Source organism: Chanos chanos, chromosome 5 (assembly GCF_902362185.1).
Source record: "Chanos chanos chromosome 5, fChaCha1.1, whole genome shotgun sequence".
Classification (NCBI taxonomy): Eukaryota; Metazoa; Chordata; class Actinopteri; order Gonorynchiformes; family Chanidae; genus Chanos; species Chanos chanos.
In genome coordinates, this window is record NC_044499.1 from 53,621,576 (window position 1) to 53,638,147 (window position 16,572).

The 16,572-nt window shown below is 41.1% G+C and overlaps 1 protein-coding gene across 1 annotated transcript; it reads right to left on the bottom strand.

Moving 5' to 3' along the window:
- Positions 1-3,205: 3,205 nt before the first annotated feature.
- On the bottom strand, positions 3,206-16,331 carry cpn1 (carboxypeptidase N, polypeptide 1). Its single transcript, XM_030773335.1, has 9 exons — positions 15,970-16,331; positions 14,194-14,390; positions 13,030-13,185; positions 11,749-11,925; positions 11,519-11,630; positions 10,918-11,057; positions 5,394-5,493; positions 5,173-5,291; positions 3,206-4,459 (listed from the first exon to the last, which is right to left on the bottom strand). The coding sequence occupies exons 1-9, from the start codon at positions 16,202-16,204 to the stop codon at positions 4,343-4,345; spliced, it is 1,353 nt and encodes a 450-aa protein (XP_030629195.1). The 5' UTR covers positions 16,205-16,331; the 3' UTR covers positions 3,206-4,342.
- Positions 16,332-16,572: the final 241 nt, after the last annotated feature.

Consider the following 16,572-nt stretch of genomic DNA (forward strand, 5'->3'; position numbering starts at 1 on the left):
CACACACACACCTGTCTAACAAAAGCAGTAGTGTTCCATTCATTACTACGCCATACATCCCATCCCTCATTACATATATGTGATAAAGTAAACTCGCCTGTGTGACGTTACTCTATCGGACCCGACCTGCTGTGTATACATATAACAGTGCATTAAAACGGGACGTTATTTTAATTGCTCCAATTGTTATGACAATGAGTACCTCGTATATTTTAGATAGGCCTAAATACTACCACTAACGTGGATTTCTGTGACCGTTAGCTGATCTAGAAAAAGGCACTGGAAAAATCTGTTCTGCGAACTTCTACTACTCGTTAAAAAATACATTAATGTTAAGATTAACGTCGATGTTAATGTTATTGTTAATCTCATCAAACTAATCTTAAATACTGATCAAGGGGTCCTTGGACGCATTTCCCCATGGAGACTGGAAAAAAAGTATTTATGTTTCACCAACAAGAGCTACACTGTGTCAAAACTTGGGTTAGATTTTAAAAATAACAATGATAGCAGGGGTAAATCTAATTCCTCCAGTCCTGTTATAACTGAACGTGCATTTTCTCATCGGCTTCGTGTCCATATAGCCACTGAATCAACATTTAGCCCTGATAACTTTCCAGAGTTTGCTTAGCCTACCTGGTGAGAAAATGTTGTTCCAGAGTGGTTAAATCTTGTTGCTGTTCTTCAGTTTGATCCAGAGTAGGCTAACTTTCGTTACCCTGTTGATACTTGGGCGTCAGTCTTAAAGGACGATCGGTTTTCTTTCTTTTTCCTTTTTTCCCCCGCAGTAAAGCCCTTTTTTAAAAGTTATACATTTTACATGAGGGAGGCTTGCTCCTGAAGAGGGTTGCGGCTTCACATTTACATTTTAGATTATCCCTCAGTTCGCTAGTCATGTGTCGTGCTAGGATCAGCTGTCATCCCGATGGAAGCTCCAGCAGGCTGGCTGATTTCCTACTCCCTCCGTGCTGACATCAACACGCACGTGCACACGCACGCGCGCACGCACATACACCATACACACACACACACACACACACACACACACACACACTGTCTCTCACGCTGAGGGCTGTCTTCTCTATGCCTGACCGAAAATAGTGTCCATTACGATTCGGTTGTCTTACGACTGAAAGTTATGGGTCATGTGTGGTTGAGACACACAGCCTTCCAAGAAATTAAGTTGACAAGCTGTTGCCGTGCTGAGATTTTACACGGCCCTGAGATTTCATCTGTGGTATACTACTAAAGCTTTCGGCAAGGAAGCTGCAGGTTGTGTTCGTTGTAGCTGACTGCGCTGCGCCCTGTCAGATGACTCGGAGACAGTGTAGTAGACGTGTGAACAGACAGTGGTGGAAAATGTTTGCATTCATTTGTTCGTGTGTTCCATAAACGATACAGTTATTTTTTCCACTATGAGGCAAAAGTGAGGAGAGTCAAATTTAAACTCACTGAAAACGATTTCTTTACAACAAACATGTAAACATCAACTGCAAATTCATGAACAATTTGTTAAAATACATTACTTTATTTTACACCCAATGTTTTATAATATGAATATTTTGATGAATAAGTAATGTCAGCAATATGTCTGTGTGTGTGTACAGTGTCAGGAGCAGAAAAAAATTACAGTAGGTATGTTAGAGCTACCTGTGTGTGTTTGTTTCCAGTTAAAGAAGATTCCTCCCTGGTCGTCCAGTTCATAAGCAGAGTTATCGCTCAGTTCAGACGAAGCGTGACCCAAAAAGCACATACAGTTCAGTACAGTGTTTAACATTTGAGATTCCTTCACTTTTTTCTGTGTGAGAAGCATGGTGAAGCATGGTGAATTTCTGCCTTTGGGGGGAATTTACAAACAGCGTGTTAGAGGAACTTGAGGTGTTGAGATGTATTTGGCCTTTATGGGGTATTTTTACGCTGCCTCAGCGTTTACGATAACTTCCTCATTTAAAGTAACAATAGCAGGAAAGAGACAGGGGTGGTCTGTACAACAGTAATGAAAGGATGGAGTACACAGATTAGGGAACCCTGGGGTAACACTGAGTATGTTGTATAAGTTTACCATTGCACTTTTATAAGCAAAGTAAATTGTTATACAGTTAAATTACAATATCTTCTCCCTCTGATATTTCAACTGCACAATGTACATCATAGACAGATGCCCGGTCTCAGTATGAGTACACACACCATGTCTCTACCCGTTAATCTCTTAATCAAGATCTGTGACCCCCCCACTGTCTAACAGTCAGATGAGTATGACCACTGTGGGTGTGTGTGACTAAAACACTTAGGCTTAGTCAATGTTCAGTCAGTATTGAGGAGAGTATTACAGTTGCTGGAGAAACTGTGGGCTGTGTAGATGCAGTTTGTCAGTTTGTGGGCAATCATGTCATGAAAGACTTACACTGTCCACTCTCAAGATGCCATTTTTATTTGACCAAACTGTGTGGGTTCAGAGCTCTTGGTTTGTAAGTGCTCTGGGCTTTGAGGTCAAGGCAGTGAAGTCATCTACAAGCCTCATTTGTCATGTTAACCAGAATGGTATTTGTGTTGATTCATATATCTATTTCCATCGTATTCATATGCTCTCTCTCTCTCTCTCTCTCCCTCTCTCTCTCTCCCCTCTAGCCACCCTCTGTCTCTCTCACAACCACAAAGACACACATACATAATTTGGGTGTCAATTTGCAAAGGTCAAATTTTGCGACACATTTTCACATATTAAAATATCAAGTGTTCTTGACATTAACATTGTGTTAAGACAAAATCAGTGACTTAATCAGAACATTCTTTCCTTTTAAGAATGACAATTACGTTTTTCTCCTCTGTAATGTTGGAGGTTCTTAGCCCTTTGTAAAAGATGTGGTCAGCAATAAAATTCTGTCCAGAGAAGTGAATGTGTCTTCCTACACAATATTTCACTACAGCGAAAATTTAAAGTTGGTCTTGGTTTGAGAGGTATAATGGATGGCTCTGTGATTTTCCTGTTGGGAATGCTTCAGTGTATTCCTCAGATATGTTTTTCCCTTTTCCTGATTACAGGTACTTCAATTGTTCTCTCAGTGTCTTCAAGTTATAACTGGAGCAAAGCAGGGAAAATGCAGTGGGTGAGGCGGAAGTCATGATACAAATGCAGGAAAGACAAAGCAACTGCTATTTAAATAGATTAGAATGTTCTGTGCTCTCTTATGAGACTTCTGTCATATGCTTATAACCACTGAAGGATTTAATTCAATGCATAATGACAGATTTACAATTAGAAGTACAAAGCAATCATGTTTATAACTTCACTTCAAAATAACTGTTAAAATATGAAACATAATGCATATGATAATTAAGGATTTATATGGAAAAATTAAAAATCTTTGTAGCGTTTGTCTAAAGAAAATACTTGTGCTTTTTAAAATACTAGACAATACTGACCTCTAGTGGAGCATACTCCAGGGTTGCTACAAACCGTGCTATTTTCAAGTTGGAAAATATCGATTCAAAATTCTAATGAGAATGTTTTAAACAAGAAGAACTGGTAGTGATAAAATTGTCGTGCTGGACGAACAACGGGTTTGAGATTCACAAAGCAAAGTTATATGGAGGTGTTTCTTTCTGTTTCACTGCTGTAGTTGTAATTCTGCTGTGCTAGTAATTCTGCTGTAATTCTGCTATAATTACTGTGTAGTTGTATTTAATTCTGCTGTAACTCTGCTATAATTACTGTGTAGTTGTATTTAATTCTGCTGTAACTCTGCTATAATTACTGTGTAGTTGTATTTAATTCTGCTGTAACTCTGCTATAATTACTGTGTAGTTGTATTTAATTCTGCTGTAACTCTGCTATAATTACTGATGTAGTTGTATTTAATTCTGCTGTAACTCTGCTATAATTACTGATGTAGTTGTATTTAATTCTGCTGTAACTCTGCTATAATTACTGATGTAGTTGTAATTCTACTATTGTTGTAAGTCTGCCGCAATCGTGCTATGAGTACTGCTGTAGCTGTAATTCAGTCAGTCAGTGTATATGTCAATAAATTGTTCATTTATTTGTCTGTTGTTTAAAACAAATCCCATTAAGTCACAGAAGCAAACAACAAAAAAAACTCATGACTAACATATAAATATGAGAGGCTTTGGAAAATAATAATTTCTGTCTGAAAGAGACTTTTTTGATATCAACATAAACCACTTAAGTTTGAGACATGATTTTTACTGGAATACAAAAGATGAGTTTTTGGACAGGATGGCTCATACTTCTGCCCATCTTCCTGTTGTCCTCACAATAGTAGGATGTTTGGGGTGAAAGATATCTAGATGTTGAATAAATGTGGCTGGGATGTTTCTCTGCTCATCGAGGGCCCAGATTGGCTGGCGGGACTTTGGCAGAGGACACACCTTTTTTACTATGCTGACTCTTCATGTTAACCTCTGTCCCTTTGGGTACAGCTTTCAAATAGAAGTGTAACTGCCAAGAAAACAGCAAAAAAAGATTAATTAAAAGTAGTAGTCTGTTTGTGTGTGTGTGTGTGTGTGTGTGTGTGTGTGTGTGTGTGTGTGCGCGCGCGCGTGTGCGTGTGTGTGCGAGTGCATGTGTGTGTGGATGCATGCTTGTGTGTTGGTGTGTTTAAGGGTCTAACCTGTATACCCGCTGCAAGTCCTGCTGTGACTGTGCTGGTTGAGGGAGTGTGTGTGTGTGTGTGTGTGTGTGTGTAAGGGTCTAACCTGTATAGCCTCTGCAGGTCCTGCTGTGACTGTGCTGGTTGAGTGTCTGTGTGTGTGTGTGTGTGTGTGTGTGTGTGTGTGTGTGTGTGTGTGCGTGTGTGTGCGAGTGCATGTGTGTGTGGATGCATGCTTGTGTGTTGGTGTGTTTAAGGGTCTAACCTGTATACCCGCTGCAAGTCCTGCTGTGACTGTGCTGGTTGAGGGAGTGTGTGTGTGTGTGTGTGTGTGTGTGTGTGTGTGTGTGTTTAAGGGTCTAACCTGTATAGCCTCTGCAGGTCCTGCTGTGACTGTGCTGGTTGAGTGTCTGTGTGTGTGTGTCTGTGTGTGTGTGTGTGTGTGTGTGTGTGTGTGTTTAAGGGTCTAACCTGTATAGCTGCTGCAGGTCCTGCTGTGACTGTGCTGGTTGAGGGTGCGTGTGTGTGTGTGTGTGTGTGTGTGTGTGTTTAAGGGTCTAACCTGTATAGCCTCTGCAGGTCCCACTGTGACTGTGCTGGTTGAGGGCATGTATCCTGCAGCAGAGGCTGTCACTGTATAGGTCCCTGGCAAAAGCAGCCGGAAATAGTCACCATCCACACCTGAGGAGTGCAGAGAAAGCAGAGTTAGTGTTAGGGTTAGAGTCTCAGACCCCTACAGTATTTAATCACCAGCTTTATCATTCATTTAAACAGAAGACATACCGCTAGTGATGTCATGGTTTATTCCTGCCACTGCTACGACTGCATTCTTGATAGGATTGTTATTCTCATCATAGATCATACCTTTAATCCCATGATGCACCTGCACATGAAAACAGAATATTACTTTTCATAGTAAAGTTAGCTATAGAGATGTCACAAACTGATCGCGCGAAACATCTACATCACATAGACCAGGGGTGGGCAATTAGTTTTCCTACGGGGCCACATGAGAAACCCTGATTGTTGCCAGGGTCAAAACAAATTTTGTCATGACATAACCTCAAATGTGATCTCTAGATTAAACTGTAGAAACCATAGTGTGCACTTATTCTTCAGCATTTATTACAGTGAAAATCACTCCAAACAGCATCTTATTAAAATAGTTTGATTTACTGCACTGTGGAACAAAGCCACACACTACACCTATCAGCTTTCACGGACACAACCCATCCTGTATTCCTGTTTGTTTTATTTGACAAGAACTGTTCCCGTAACAAGTGCATTGGTCACTATGACAGTCTTAGACTACAGCAGTAAGATCTCTGTGATACAGATTACAGTCCATGGGTACTTTTGCCAACTCATTCAGTGGGAGGAATCAAGTCTCTGATGGGCTTGAACTAGTGGATTAAAGTCAGTTGTAATTCCTGATGCTGCTATATGCAGCACAGCTAATAGATGACCATGGCTTAGAGAGGATCTGTATCTTAACTTGTTGAATTTTATTACTGAGAATGTCAGTAATACTCGCAAACTAAGCACACAGGTTTACTGCCAACCTCAGTGAAAAAATGCGTAGCAGTCCATGACTTATTTAACACTCTACATTTGGCAGCATCCTTTTGCTTTTTAGCGCTCACTTTGTGGAACTGGTGACTCCAAATTGTACCTCCATCTACTGTGTTGCATGATCAAAATGAGAATCCCTATACACTTGCACAACCTGACGTGCCTCAGCAGATGTTATGATGTCCAGTCAATTTTAATCACTCACATCAATGTCAACTGTGACAGGAAGAAGGCATGCACACTCAACACACAAGCGTTTCAAAATAAAAGCCAATTTAGGTCAGTTCGTTTGATTTTTTTAGCTTCATCAATAAAATGGTGTGGTTTGTCTCAGACCTCCTGGGCCAGGCAGAACCTTCATGAGGGCTGGTGTTTCCCTTTCTCGCCGCCTGGTAATATCCTTGGTTGTTGTTTTCTCCCCGGAAAAAAAACCCCAAAACACACACACCTGGAGATGGGGTGCTTTTAGAAAGAATGGTGCCTTTGCAAGGGGTGTTGATTCTGCTCTAAAAGCAAATGCAAAGTGACTGTGTAACTGATGTGTACTCTCTCAGTATTGGTGACTGCACATTGTTTTACCACGCACAGACCTATGGTCGTTTTTAACACTAGAAGCGCCGCGCCGGTTTGACCTACTTATACCTAGAAGCGCCGAGTGCCGGTCATTTGACCGCTGTGACTACCTACTAGGAGCACCGTGCTAGTTTTACCTACTAAAAGCGCGGCTAGGCGGTCAAATGACCGCCGAGTCATTAGACAAGGACACTGTTACTGACACATAATGATCACTAGATGGCGCTTCTTGCATGAAACAAAATCGTTTGCTTACAAGATCAACTCGCGTTCGGCCAATGTATCGTTCATTTCAGTGTTAGCAGTCGATTATTATTTCATTAGAACGTTTGTTGTCCAGCCCTTCCATCATTCAACATAATGTTTTGATTATTTATTTGTGGCAACCGTGTTTTCAAAGGCATAAATTCCGGAGGAAGTCTTGATCAAATTCGACTGAGAAAACCATCTGAACAAGACTAGTTCAGGCAACTTTTTCATAGTATTTGTTTTTTAACATTTAATCTCCTACCTTGGAGAATTTATTTATTACACGGGATGTCACACAAGTTGCGAGTTAGACTGCGGTTGGTCTGTAAATGCGTAGCCCGACTGTATCAACATTCAGTTGTCGACTGACAATGATCACGTCGTTGCCCCTAGTGATTAATTTATTGTAAGGGCACGGTCCAGGTAGTGCAAAAATCAGAGACAATTGTGATTGTAAATTAACTGTTGTAACGATTACAGATTTGAACATTCTAATTGTTGGGCAACGTGTCGGGTGACGGAGTAAGCTATAAACTGGACTCTATACTTACTCAATAGAACAACCTATCGGAATGACAAGACAGGCAGTAATTGGTTGAGAATTACAATGCGTGTAAATCAAAACTTGTGAAAGTTTAGAGTGTGAAACTGCTTTGGGTGGCGCTGGAGGAATAGACTAAAGCGTTTCAGTTCCGAACTCGTCTGTCTCCGTGAAATTATCGCTTATACCACATAATAAGCCCAGCCGAGCATATCAAGCTTTACACTTGCATTTTAATAAATTAATTATCTACCACAACTACCAGATCATTCTATGCCATGATGGAAGCAAACACTACGACTTTTCAAGGCATTCAGTGGGCTATGAGAGGCCTAACACCTAGCCTGCCAAGCAACCTACGAGTAACACCTCCCAACCCCCTCCCAATAAAGTGCCATAGTCTGTTGTTAGTGTCCCGCACTAGAATGATTTGGCCAAAACTAGTTCATACCACGAGTAGCCTACCACCGTCTATCATGAGTCTCAGCTAAATCTAATTCCACACATGTGATAGAAAATGTAGGCACCGCTTGGAAATGTTTAAATATGCTTAAATATGAATAAATATGCTTGTTTTTACAAATATGTATGTCGCAGTGGATTTTCGTAAACAAAGCTGTGTCAGGTGTGTAGGCTTTTAGAGTAAATAACGTAGCATAAGATGGCCGAATTTTTACCATTTATTGAAACTAAATTACAGCACGAAAAAAGCCCTTCTTTTTGGTAAATCGACAGCTGTGTAGTTTATTTACAGCAAATACTTAAGAAAGAATGAAATATACATTACACACGACAGATACACAAGATCGTGTATACAGTGAACAATGTACCAAGTAAATAAATCGATAACAAGGCACTTTTTGAGCTATTTAGTATCCTATGTGTCAGGATGCTGTAACCCCTTTTATGCAGCCTGTTCAAGCAGGGAATGTTGTACCTCGCTGTTTTGTGTTCCCATTTCAAGTGGAGAGATATTCGACCGACAGCCTAGAACAATAGCCTAGGGGTGATCCCAACCCCCTCCCAATGACCGCGTCATGAATCACTTGGTCAACCAACTCAGAAGTTCCCTTCAACGTAGACCAAAAGATTGTTTGCCAGTGCCAACGAGGTGAAGAAATTTTCGGCCTACTGCCGGCCTAATGTCATCTTTCCCTAGATAGAGAATTGCGCTCAACATGTATTTTGTTTCAACATCAGCGGCCACCCAGATAGCAAATTAGTTTAATGGCCATGTTCTATGTGAAACGACACAGTAACAACTTGATAGAGAACAGTTGTTCATCTACAGTTATGTTCTCACTAGGTGTGTAAGAAGCAATACGTTATCGAAAATCTCATTTATCTGTCACAAGGTGGGCAGCCCTTGCATTCTTGTCATCAAAGCGCAGATAGCGCATGATATCGTGGAATCTCTGTCGAGACATCCGTCTCTGAAAATGGGATTTCCCACGTTAGCAGACCAGTAGTCGTCTGGGTTTATGATTTTACCGCCTGTAATACCTCCCAAATAAAGGAGACCTGGAGTTTGAACTTATTTTCGATCATCATTTCGATCAGTTTCTGCTTCAGAGTATTTCTGAATCTTTCACCACATTTCTGTGTCAGTCAAACACACTAAACTGCCCAATGGACTTGTAATATTGTCCTTGGCATAACATGTGGGCCCTGGGGTTTCTCTCATGATATTGCACTCTCGCGCCAGCAGTTTGTTCAACCCATACTGTGCTGTCTCTTGCGTAGGGTGTTATTATATTGAATGAATTAGCATTCGCAAAATTCCTGCTCACTATCTAAGTCATATAATAATTAGTTACGCCCATGTACGTGAAACAAAAATGCGTTTATTATACGTTTGTCCGCTTTACAAAACATTTGCATTTTAATACTGTAAATTATTTTTGCAGCTCTAAAATAATGTAATGTCATGACATGAGAATAAAGCTTACCATAGTCTACACACGAACTATCAGTCATATGATGACTAATTACGCACGGTTCAAGTAGGCTAGTGCAAAAATCAGTGACAATTGATACGCCCATGTAGGCCTACATGAAACAAAAATGCGCTTCATAGTTATTAAATTATCGTCATTTTGCACATTATGTAATATTAATTTATGACTCTTATAACTCTCGATATATATATATTAATATGTATAAAACCCTGATACATATAAAAGACAGAAAACTAGTACGAGCGAACCCTTGCGCCATCTGCTGCGAGAAAAGAGAATTGCAGCCTTGAAAAGCAGGAAACAACATGGCCGAACGCGAGGCTGACAGCAGTTTCACAGAATTAGAAGCGAAATAGCTTTAAATTAGCTTGTACTGGGGTGATTTTGAAAAATTAAGGATACTGGTTGATAAAACGCACAAATCTAGGAAAAGTCACGAAAGGACGGTCCTGAAATTTGATCGAGTGCAAAGATTTTTTTTTTTTTTGGGTCACTGCGGTCAAATGACCGGCGCTCGGCGCTTCTAGGGATAAGTGGGTCAAACCAGCACGGCGCTTCTAGTAAGACGTCACAGCGGTCAAATGACCGGCGCTCGGCGCTTCTAGTGTTAAATGGACAGAAGCATGTTACACCACTTTTTTCCAAGCTTTTATTGAATGCAGCTGTCAAGAGCAGCCATGGGCAATCATAAATGTTGTGAGGTCTGTCTGCTCTAAATAGTCCAAAAGTTTGGGCTTTCCTGTTTCATACCTGCATGCTCTGTGACCAGTAATATATCTGTTTCTCTTTCAGACTGATTACTGGGTGAAACAGTGGTAAAATATTCAGTTCTCTCCAGCTGTCTCACTTTGAATACTAGGCTCTTTCTTCATTTGCTGCTCCTTGAAGAAACAAGACTTTGTCTACCTTTGCCAGGTAGTACAACTGAGACAGTAATTGGTCAAGATCTGGAAGAGAGAGTGGAGCTTTCTTTCAGAGGAGCCAGACAGGATGTTCCTTGAGGAGTGCGAGACTCAATTTGGCACAAGAATTCCAAGATGGCTGAGTACAACGTATTTTATTATGAGATACTCTTGTATGGAGATTTAGTTTTGCTGTGTATCTTCACTGTTCAGGTGCATGATCAACAAGCAGGGAAGGACAGCCTGTAGTTTAATTTAATATGCATGAATTTCACCCTCAGTGGGCTGTCTATTTCTAAGATATTCTATATTCTTTTATTTCTGGGACATTCTTGTTTGCAGTTTGCATCATGTCACAACTTCCTGCAGCGATACCATCTGTTTCCCTCTGTTAGTGTTTAGTTAAAATGGAGCGGTGTTAGCAGTTTGAGCTTGTGTCTGGATTCAGTAAGTGCCTCTGAGAGGTCAGGTGACCAAGATTGCTATGAGATGGGCAGGAACGAACACTTCACCTGCTCCAGATAAGAGACCAAGGCCTCTCTGTTGGCCAGCCACTCTCTGGGAAGAGCATCCGCAGGTGGAAACTTATCACAGCTCAGCTCCAGTGTAATCTCAAAGCAGTTGGTGTAGAGGTAGTTAAAGTCCTGCATGCCTGCACACACACATAGCAATACAACATAAATCGCCATTCGCGAATTGTACCGCAGTGCTCCCACACAAAGCTGTTTGGAGCTCTGCAATAAATGTAAATGCAAGCAATAGTGATATGAGACACAGATGGTCTTTGTAAAAGCTCAGGTGTTTGTATTGACAATGGGCAAAATGATGGCCTGTTACTGCAGAGTAGTATTTCCCAAACATCACTTCTGCCTTCCCTCCCCCAGAAATTCCTATGTGGACTTTCCCAAACTGGTGCCTTTGATTTAACTATTGCTAGTTAGTTGATAATATGAATAAGATTTGCAAGAGCTTGTGGACAGTGATGAAAAAGCAAACTTTGTGGGGATTCCCAGGAAGAAATTTGGGAAATGCCACAGTTGTGTCATTACTTTCTTGCTGATAAGTGTCCTTATGTCAGAATGATGCTGACTCATGAAATAGTACAGAACCAACCTTTGGAGAGGGAATACCAGCTAGCTCCGTTAGTGATTCCCTCCTCAAAATAATCCCCACAATTCCAACCTTTGTGCATCCAGCTGTGGGCATAGGAGTATGTCTTCGCTAGCTACACACACACACACACACACACACACACACACATATTCAGATGGTCAAAGGCAGAGCACACCAACATATTACATTTGCTGATAGCATCACAGGCTAATCATTCTCTAAATGCTTACCTTTCTGAAGAGCTTGTCATCTGGAGTGGCTGAGTATGTTGTCTTTCCCCTCACACGCGCCTCCCTGGATTTATCAAAGGGATAGTTTGCCACCACAGCTCCTCCATGCAGGTTGGCAGAAAGGACGAAGTTATAGTTCTCCATCCATTTAATGACTGCTAACGTCTCAGGTTCAACCTTGAGACAAAAGAAGTCTGAGATTAAGAGCAGAGACCTGGATTCTGACTCAGCTCGAGGATGGAATCATCACAAAGGCTGCTTTACTGTTTGCTCAGTCACCAGGCATCAGATGTATTGGGTTTCACACACACACACACACACATACATACACACACAGATGTTTTTCCCCTCTTCAGTTCACTAAGAATGTGCAGCTCTTTCCCCATGTAAATCCTTGGGTCAGTCAAAAGTACTTTGTCATGTTTGATACACGTGAAACTTCTCACAGTGTACTGAAATGTTAAGAATGTGTCTTCCAGCTGGAACTCTTAATGTTTTCATCCTGAGGGACATTTGACTTAAAGACATTTTTGAAAGTGCTGAGAAATGGATATTTCCCAGTAGTGAGCAACTGAACAGTAAAAGAAGGAGTGGTCAGTTATCATTGCCAAATATCTGTTTAACAAATTTAAAGTACAATCAGTTTTTGACGTGTTCTGTTTTCGTTCATTTTAGACTTCAACCATTTCAAATGATTAAGAGCTGTCAGCACAGGTCAAACTGAACTAATGATAATGTGTTATTACTGTATAAAGCCAGCCCACCCTAGTCCTAAACCTGACATTGACCTTGAACCTAACATATCTATTGGTCATCGTGTGAAAGTTTTAAAAACATTAGAGACACGGCAAACTCAGACAGGCCTCTCTATAAGAGGGATGCAGGGTAGACCACCTGCCAGTGGCAGAGAATGTAGAGATTTTGTAGAAATTTTAGGGTGTATTCTTTGACTTTAAACCGAAAGATATTCAACAAGCATGACTGTACATGCATACAGGATATGATCACATTGACAAAACAATGTTGATTTCTGCAGAAAAAGCAAAATACATACACTTAATTGATAGTGTAGGTAAAAGCTCAGAAACATGTTTTCATCATCTTAACCATATAACTGATACAAGGGCATCTCATACCCTATTCAAAGAAATCTGAAAGATGTCAACAAGCCCCAGAGGCCACAGCACTCACACCAGGCTGTTGTTAATATGTTCTTCCCACATCATTCAGTAGAGCAGGTTTCAGTGAAAGTAATCTGTAGTAGGGAGGTTCAGTTCTCACCTGTTGTTCCCAGTTGTCTGGCAGGGGCAGGTGGTGGTTCCTCCCATTGTTTTTCTCATAGTAGTACATGAGGGCATTTAGATCTGGAAAGTTCCGGTTCAAGTCCACTTCCCTGGAGTTCCCACGCCCCACCAGGTAGCCATTAAACTCTGGGCCCTGGAAAAGCAGATCAAGAGTGGCTTTCATGTGAGGTTTTTCTCAGCAAACATTGCAGTGACTGAATATATTGTATTTCCATGATGACTTTGGAGTTTCGTTTGAGAGTAACATTCTGTGGGCGAAAATCCTCTTCTGAAGTTGTTATTTTCCTGGACTGATGGTTGTTTGTTTGGTCTGAGAATCGGTCTGACACTTTTAAATTAGAGTGTCTAATGCCAGACTCAGCTGCCATGTCCTATAGCTGAGGCTGGCCACGTTTAATTAGCATGTGATGGTGTATTTTCTCGTGTGTTGTGGGATTGTTTGTGTTTGGTTGGAAAAACTGACACATATATACTGAGTATGGTGCGTGTATGGTTGTGTGTACGTGTGGTTGGGGGTGTGTATGTGTGTTTGGTGGTATAATTAGTCTACAGAAGGTCAAGAATTCGCTACGGGAACTGATTGAGGTGATAGTAATAGGCACATAAGGATAAGCTATTGTCCCTTAATGTCCTGTATATATAATGAAGATCTGATTGCATATATAAGGATGATTTGACTGTATATACCATGAAGGTTGGCTGTATATACCATGAAGGTTTGATTGTATATATAATGAAGGTTGGCTGTATATACCATGAAGGTTTGATTGTATATATAATGAAAGTTGACTGTATATACAATGAAGGTTTGATTGTATATATAATGAAGGTTGGCTGTATATATAATGAATGTTTGACTGTATATATAATAGGATTTGATTGCATATGTAACTGGATTTGTCTGTCTATATAATGAAGGTTTGATTGCATTATATAATGAAGGTTTGACTGTACATGTTTACATGACTATAATTGGTTGCACGTAAGTGTGTAATAATTTCCATTTGAGTGTGTGCTCTTGGAGTGATGGTTGTGTGTATGTGATAAGACTCTCTGTACTATGTGTATGTGTGTTTTGGAGTAGTGGTTTGTATTAAAACATTTGAGCATGTTGCATAACCATTTAATACTTAATCTCTACCTGTCTAGCCGCCACCTCATAGCCGTCTGGATTCATGGAGGGCAAAATGTGAATGCGTGTGTCATGGATGAGCTGGGTGATTCTCTGGTTTCCTGCTCGGTACTCCTCACACAGGAACTGGGATAACTGGATTAGCAGCTCTCGGCCTAAAACTTCATTACCGTGCATGTTTCCAACATACTTGAACTCTGGTTCCACTGGAAAACACACATCAAGTGATCGCTGATCAGGAAGTGAAGAAGTCAGAGTGCCAGACCCTGACTCTGTGTACCAAAGCAACATTTCTATGTTTCAGCAACATCCAAGAACATTTTTTCTCTGCTGTATAAAAGCCCTTCTGTCTTTGCAAGAGTAGAAAAAAACACCTTTGACCTGAGTCCTGGGAAACTTGCTTTGGTCCCTTACTAATGACATCCCAATGTAACCCAAACCCTAACCCTAATGACATCCCAAGCCGTTGCTTCAGTCACACATCTCAGCTGCCTACTGGTCTGATTTTATTTGTGGTTTCACAAACAGAACAGAAAAAGAAATCATAAGCATTTTCACTTCAGCTGTTAATCAGACAGTGACTAAATTATTTGAAGTGCGTACCTCTGAGTAAACAGACAGAGTACTACGGGAATTTAGTTGGTTGCAGAGAGGACTTCTCTTAACTTGTGAAAACCCTGCAAGCACTGGAACTGGTCTTCCACCACGCACTTACACACAAACACACACACACACACACAAACACACACACATGTCAAAGTAAGCCCTGTGCTAAATGGCCACTAAAGGGTCAAATCTCTTGTTGCCAACTTGGCAAAACAGGATCCTGTTTTTGTGCTCTTTCACCTTGCTGTGGAACATGTATACATCCTCCAATTCTCCTGAAGGAAGCCACTACATCAGCAAAAAAGAACAAATCTGTCCCTGGCCAAAGCGCCGAGGGACTAATGCACAAACAGTACAGCTGTCATCGCGGTTACATTGTCATACAGGAAATAGACTCTAACTCAAATGTTAGCCTTGTTTTAACACTTTTTGCTGTCATGGCTGGGAAAAAATAGCTCTGTACTTTATTGAGTACCTCAGTAGTCCTACAGGAGCTCCAGGTTTACTGTTCAGGTCACTTTGAACACTCTTTAACAGTGTGTTGATTGTACTGTTTGTCTTGGCTATTGACATGTACCAGCCCCTCTGTCTCCTAAGTAATGGGGTAACTCAAGACTACCTGAGAACTGAGGTCACATTAATCATCACTCACTGATACGTGCACATCAGACACAGGTTAACAGGTCATTCCAATGATCAAAACACAAGCAAAATCCAGCTTTTTGTGTTTGTCTTTTCTGGACACTACTTATGCATTTCAAAATCTAGCAATGTTTCACTTTCATGTGGCAATAAATAAGCAGGTTGTTTCAAAGGGGTAAATCAAACTGACAAAAGATAGTCTAAGACACCATCTGGTCAGACAAACAGCAACCTCAGCTGCCAAGCTCACAATTTATCCTAGACATTGCCAACAACCTTCTCAGAAATTCACATTCCACACTGAAACACTATGCTGTGATTCTCTGGAACATTAGGAATTATTCAAATAAGGATCAATAATTGTTATCATCCACTGAAACTAATTTGGCAGTTGCACAAGCACCAATAATTATATTGCTGACTTATTACTTCAGCTTTTTTTTTCAACATACTAGAGAGGGTCAGCTAAATCAGGTTAGTGGTCAAACTTTACAAAAACATTAAGAATATGTTTAAGTTTTCGGGACGGGCACTCACATGCTTCATGGATGCCAGGGTTGTCAGTGAATTCCAGGACGTAGAGATGGCGTCCCTCCACACTGCGCCCAATGCTGTAGATGCGGGTGATATAGGGGCATTCACTCTGTACCGCAAACAGAGCACGAACCATCTCTTCATAGCCATGGTGCTTAAAGTCTGAGGTCTTAGCCATTGAGGCCCAGAGCCCCAGGAGCAGTGCCCCTATACAAACCAGAGAGCTGCCTGACCGCATGATCCGATGTGCTCCCCAACAGAGCACTGCTTTCCTCGCTCTCTCTCCTCCTCTCCTCTCTATTTTTCCCTCTGTTTGCCTACTGCCTGACTCCACAGATCTGTCTCCTCCCTCTGGACATCCACACTCATAGGAGAGCAAGTGAGGACAGCCCCTTTTTCCCTATTTCTTTGTCTGTTTCTTCACCCCTCTCTGCTGAAGCGGTATGAGTGGCAAGTCAAATGTGTGATAATGTGACGCATACACTGATGGTCTGGCCTTGATGTTTTAAAATGATTTTATGATTTCACTCCTTTTGCTCTGGAGTGCTGTATATCTGACTGCTGGGAGTAGACTCTTCACTGCAGACATGTGGTTTGACTGTTGGT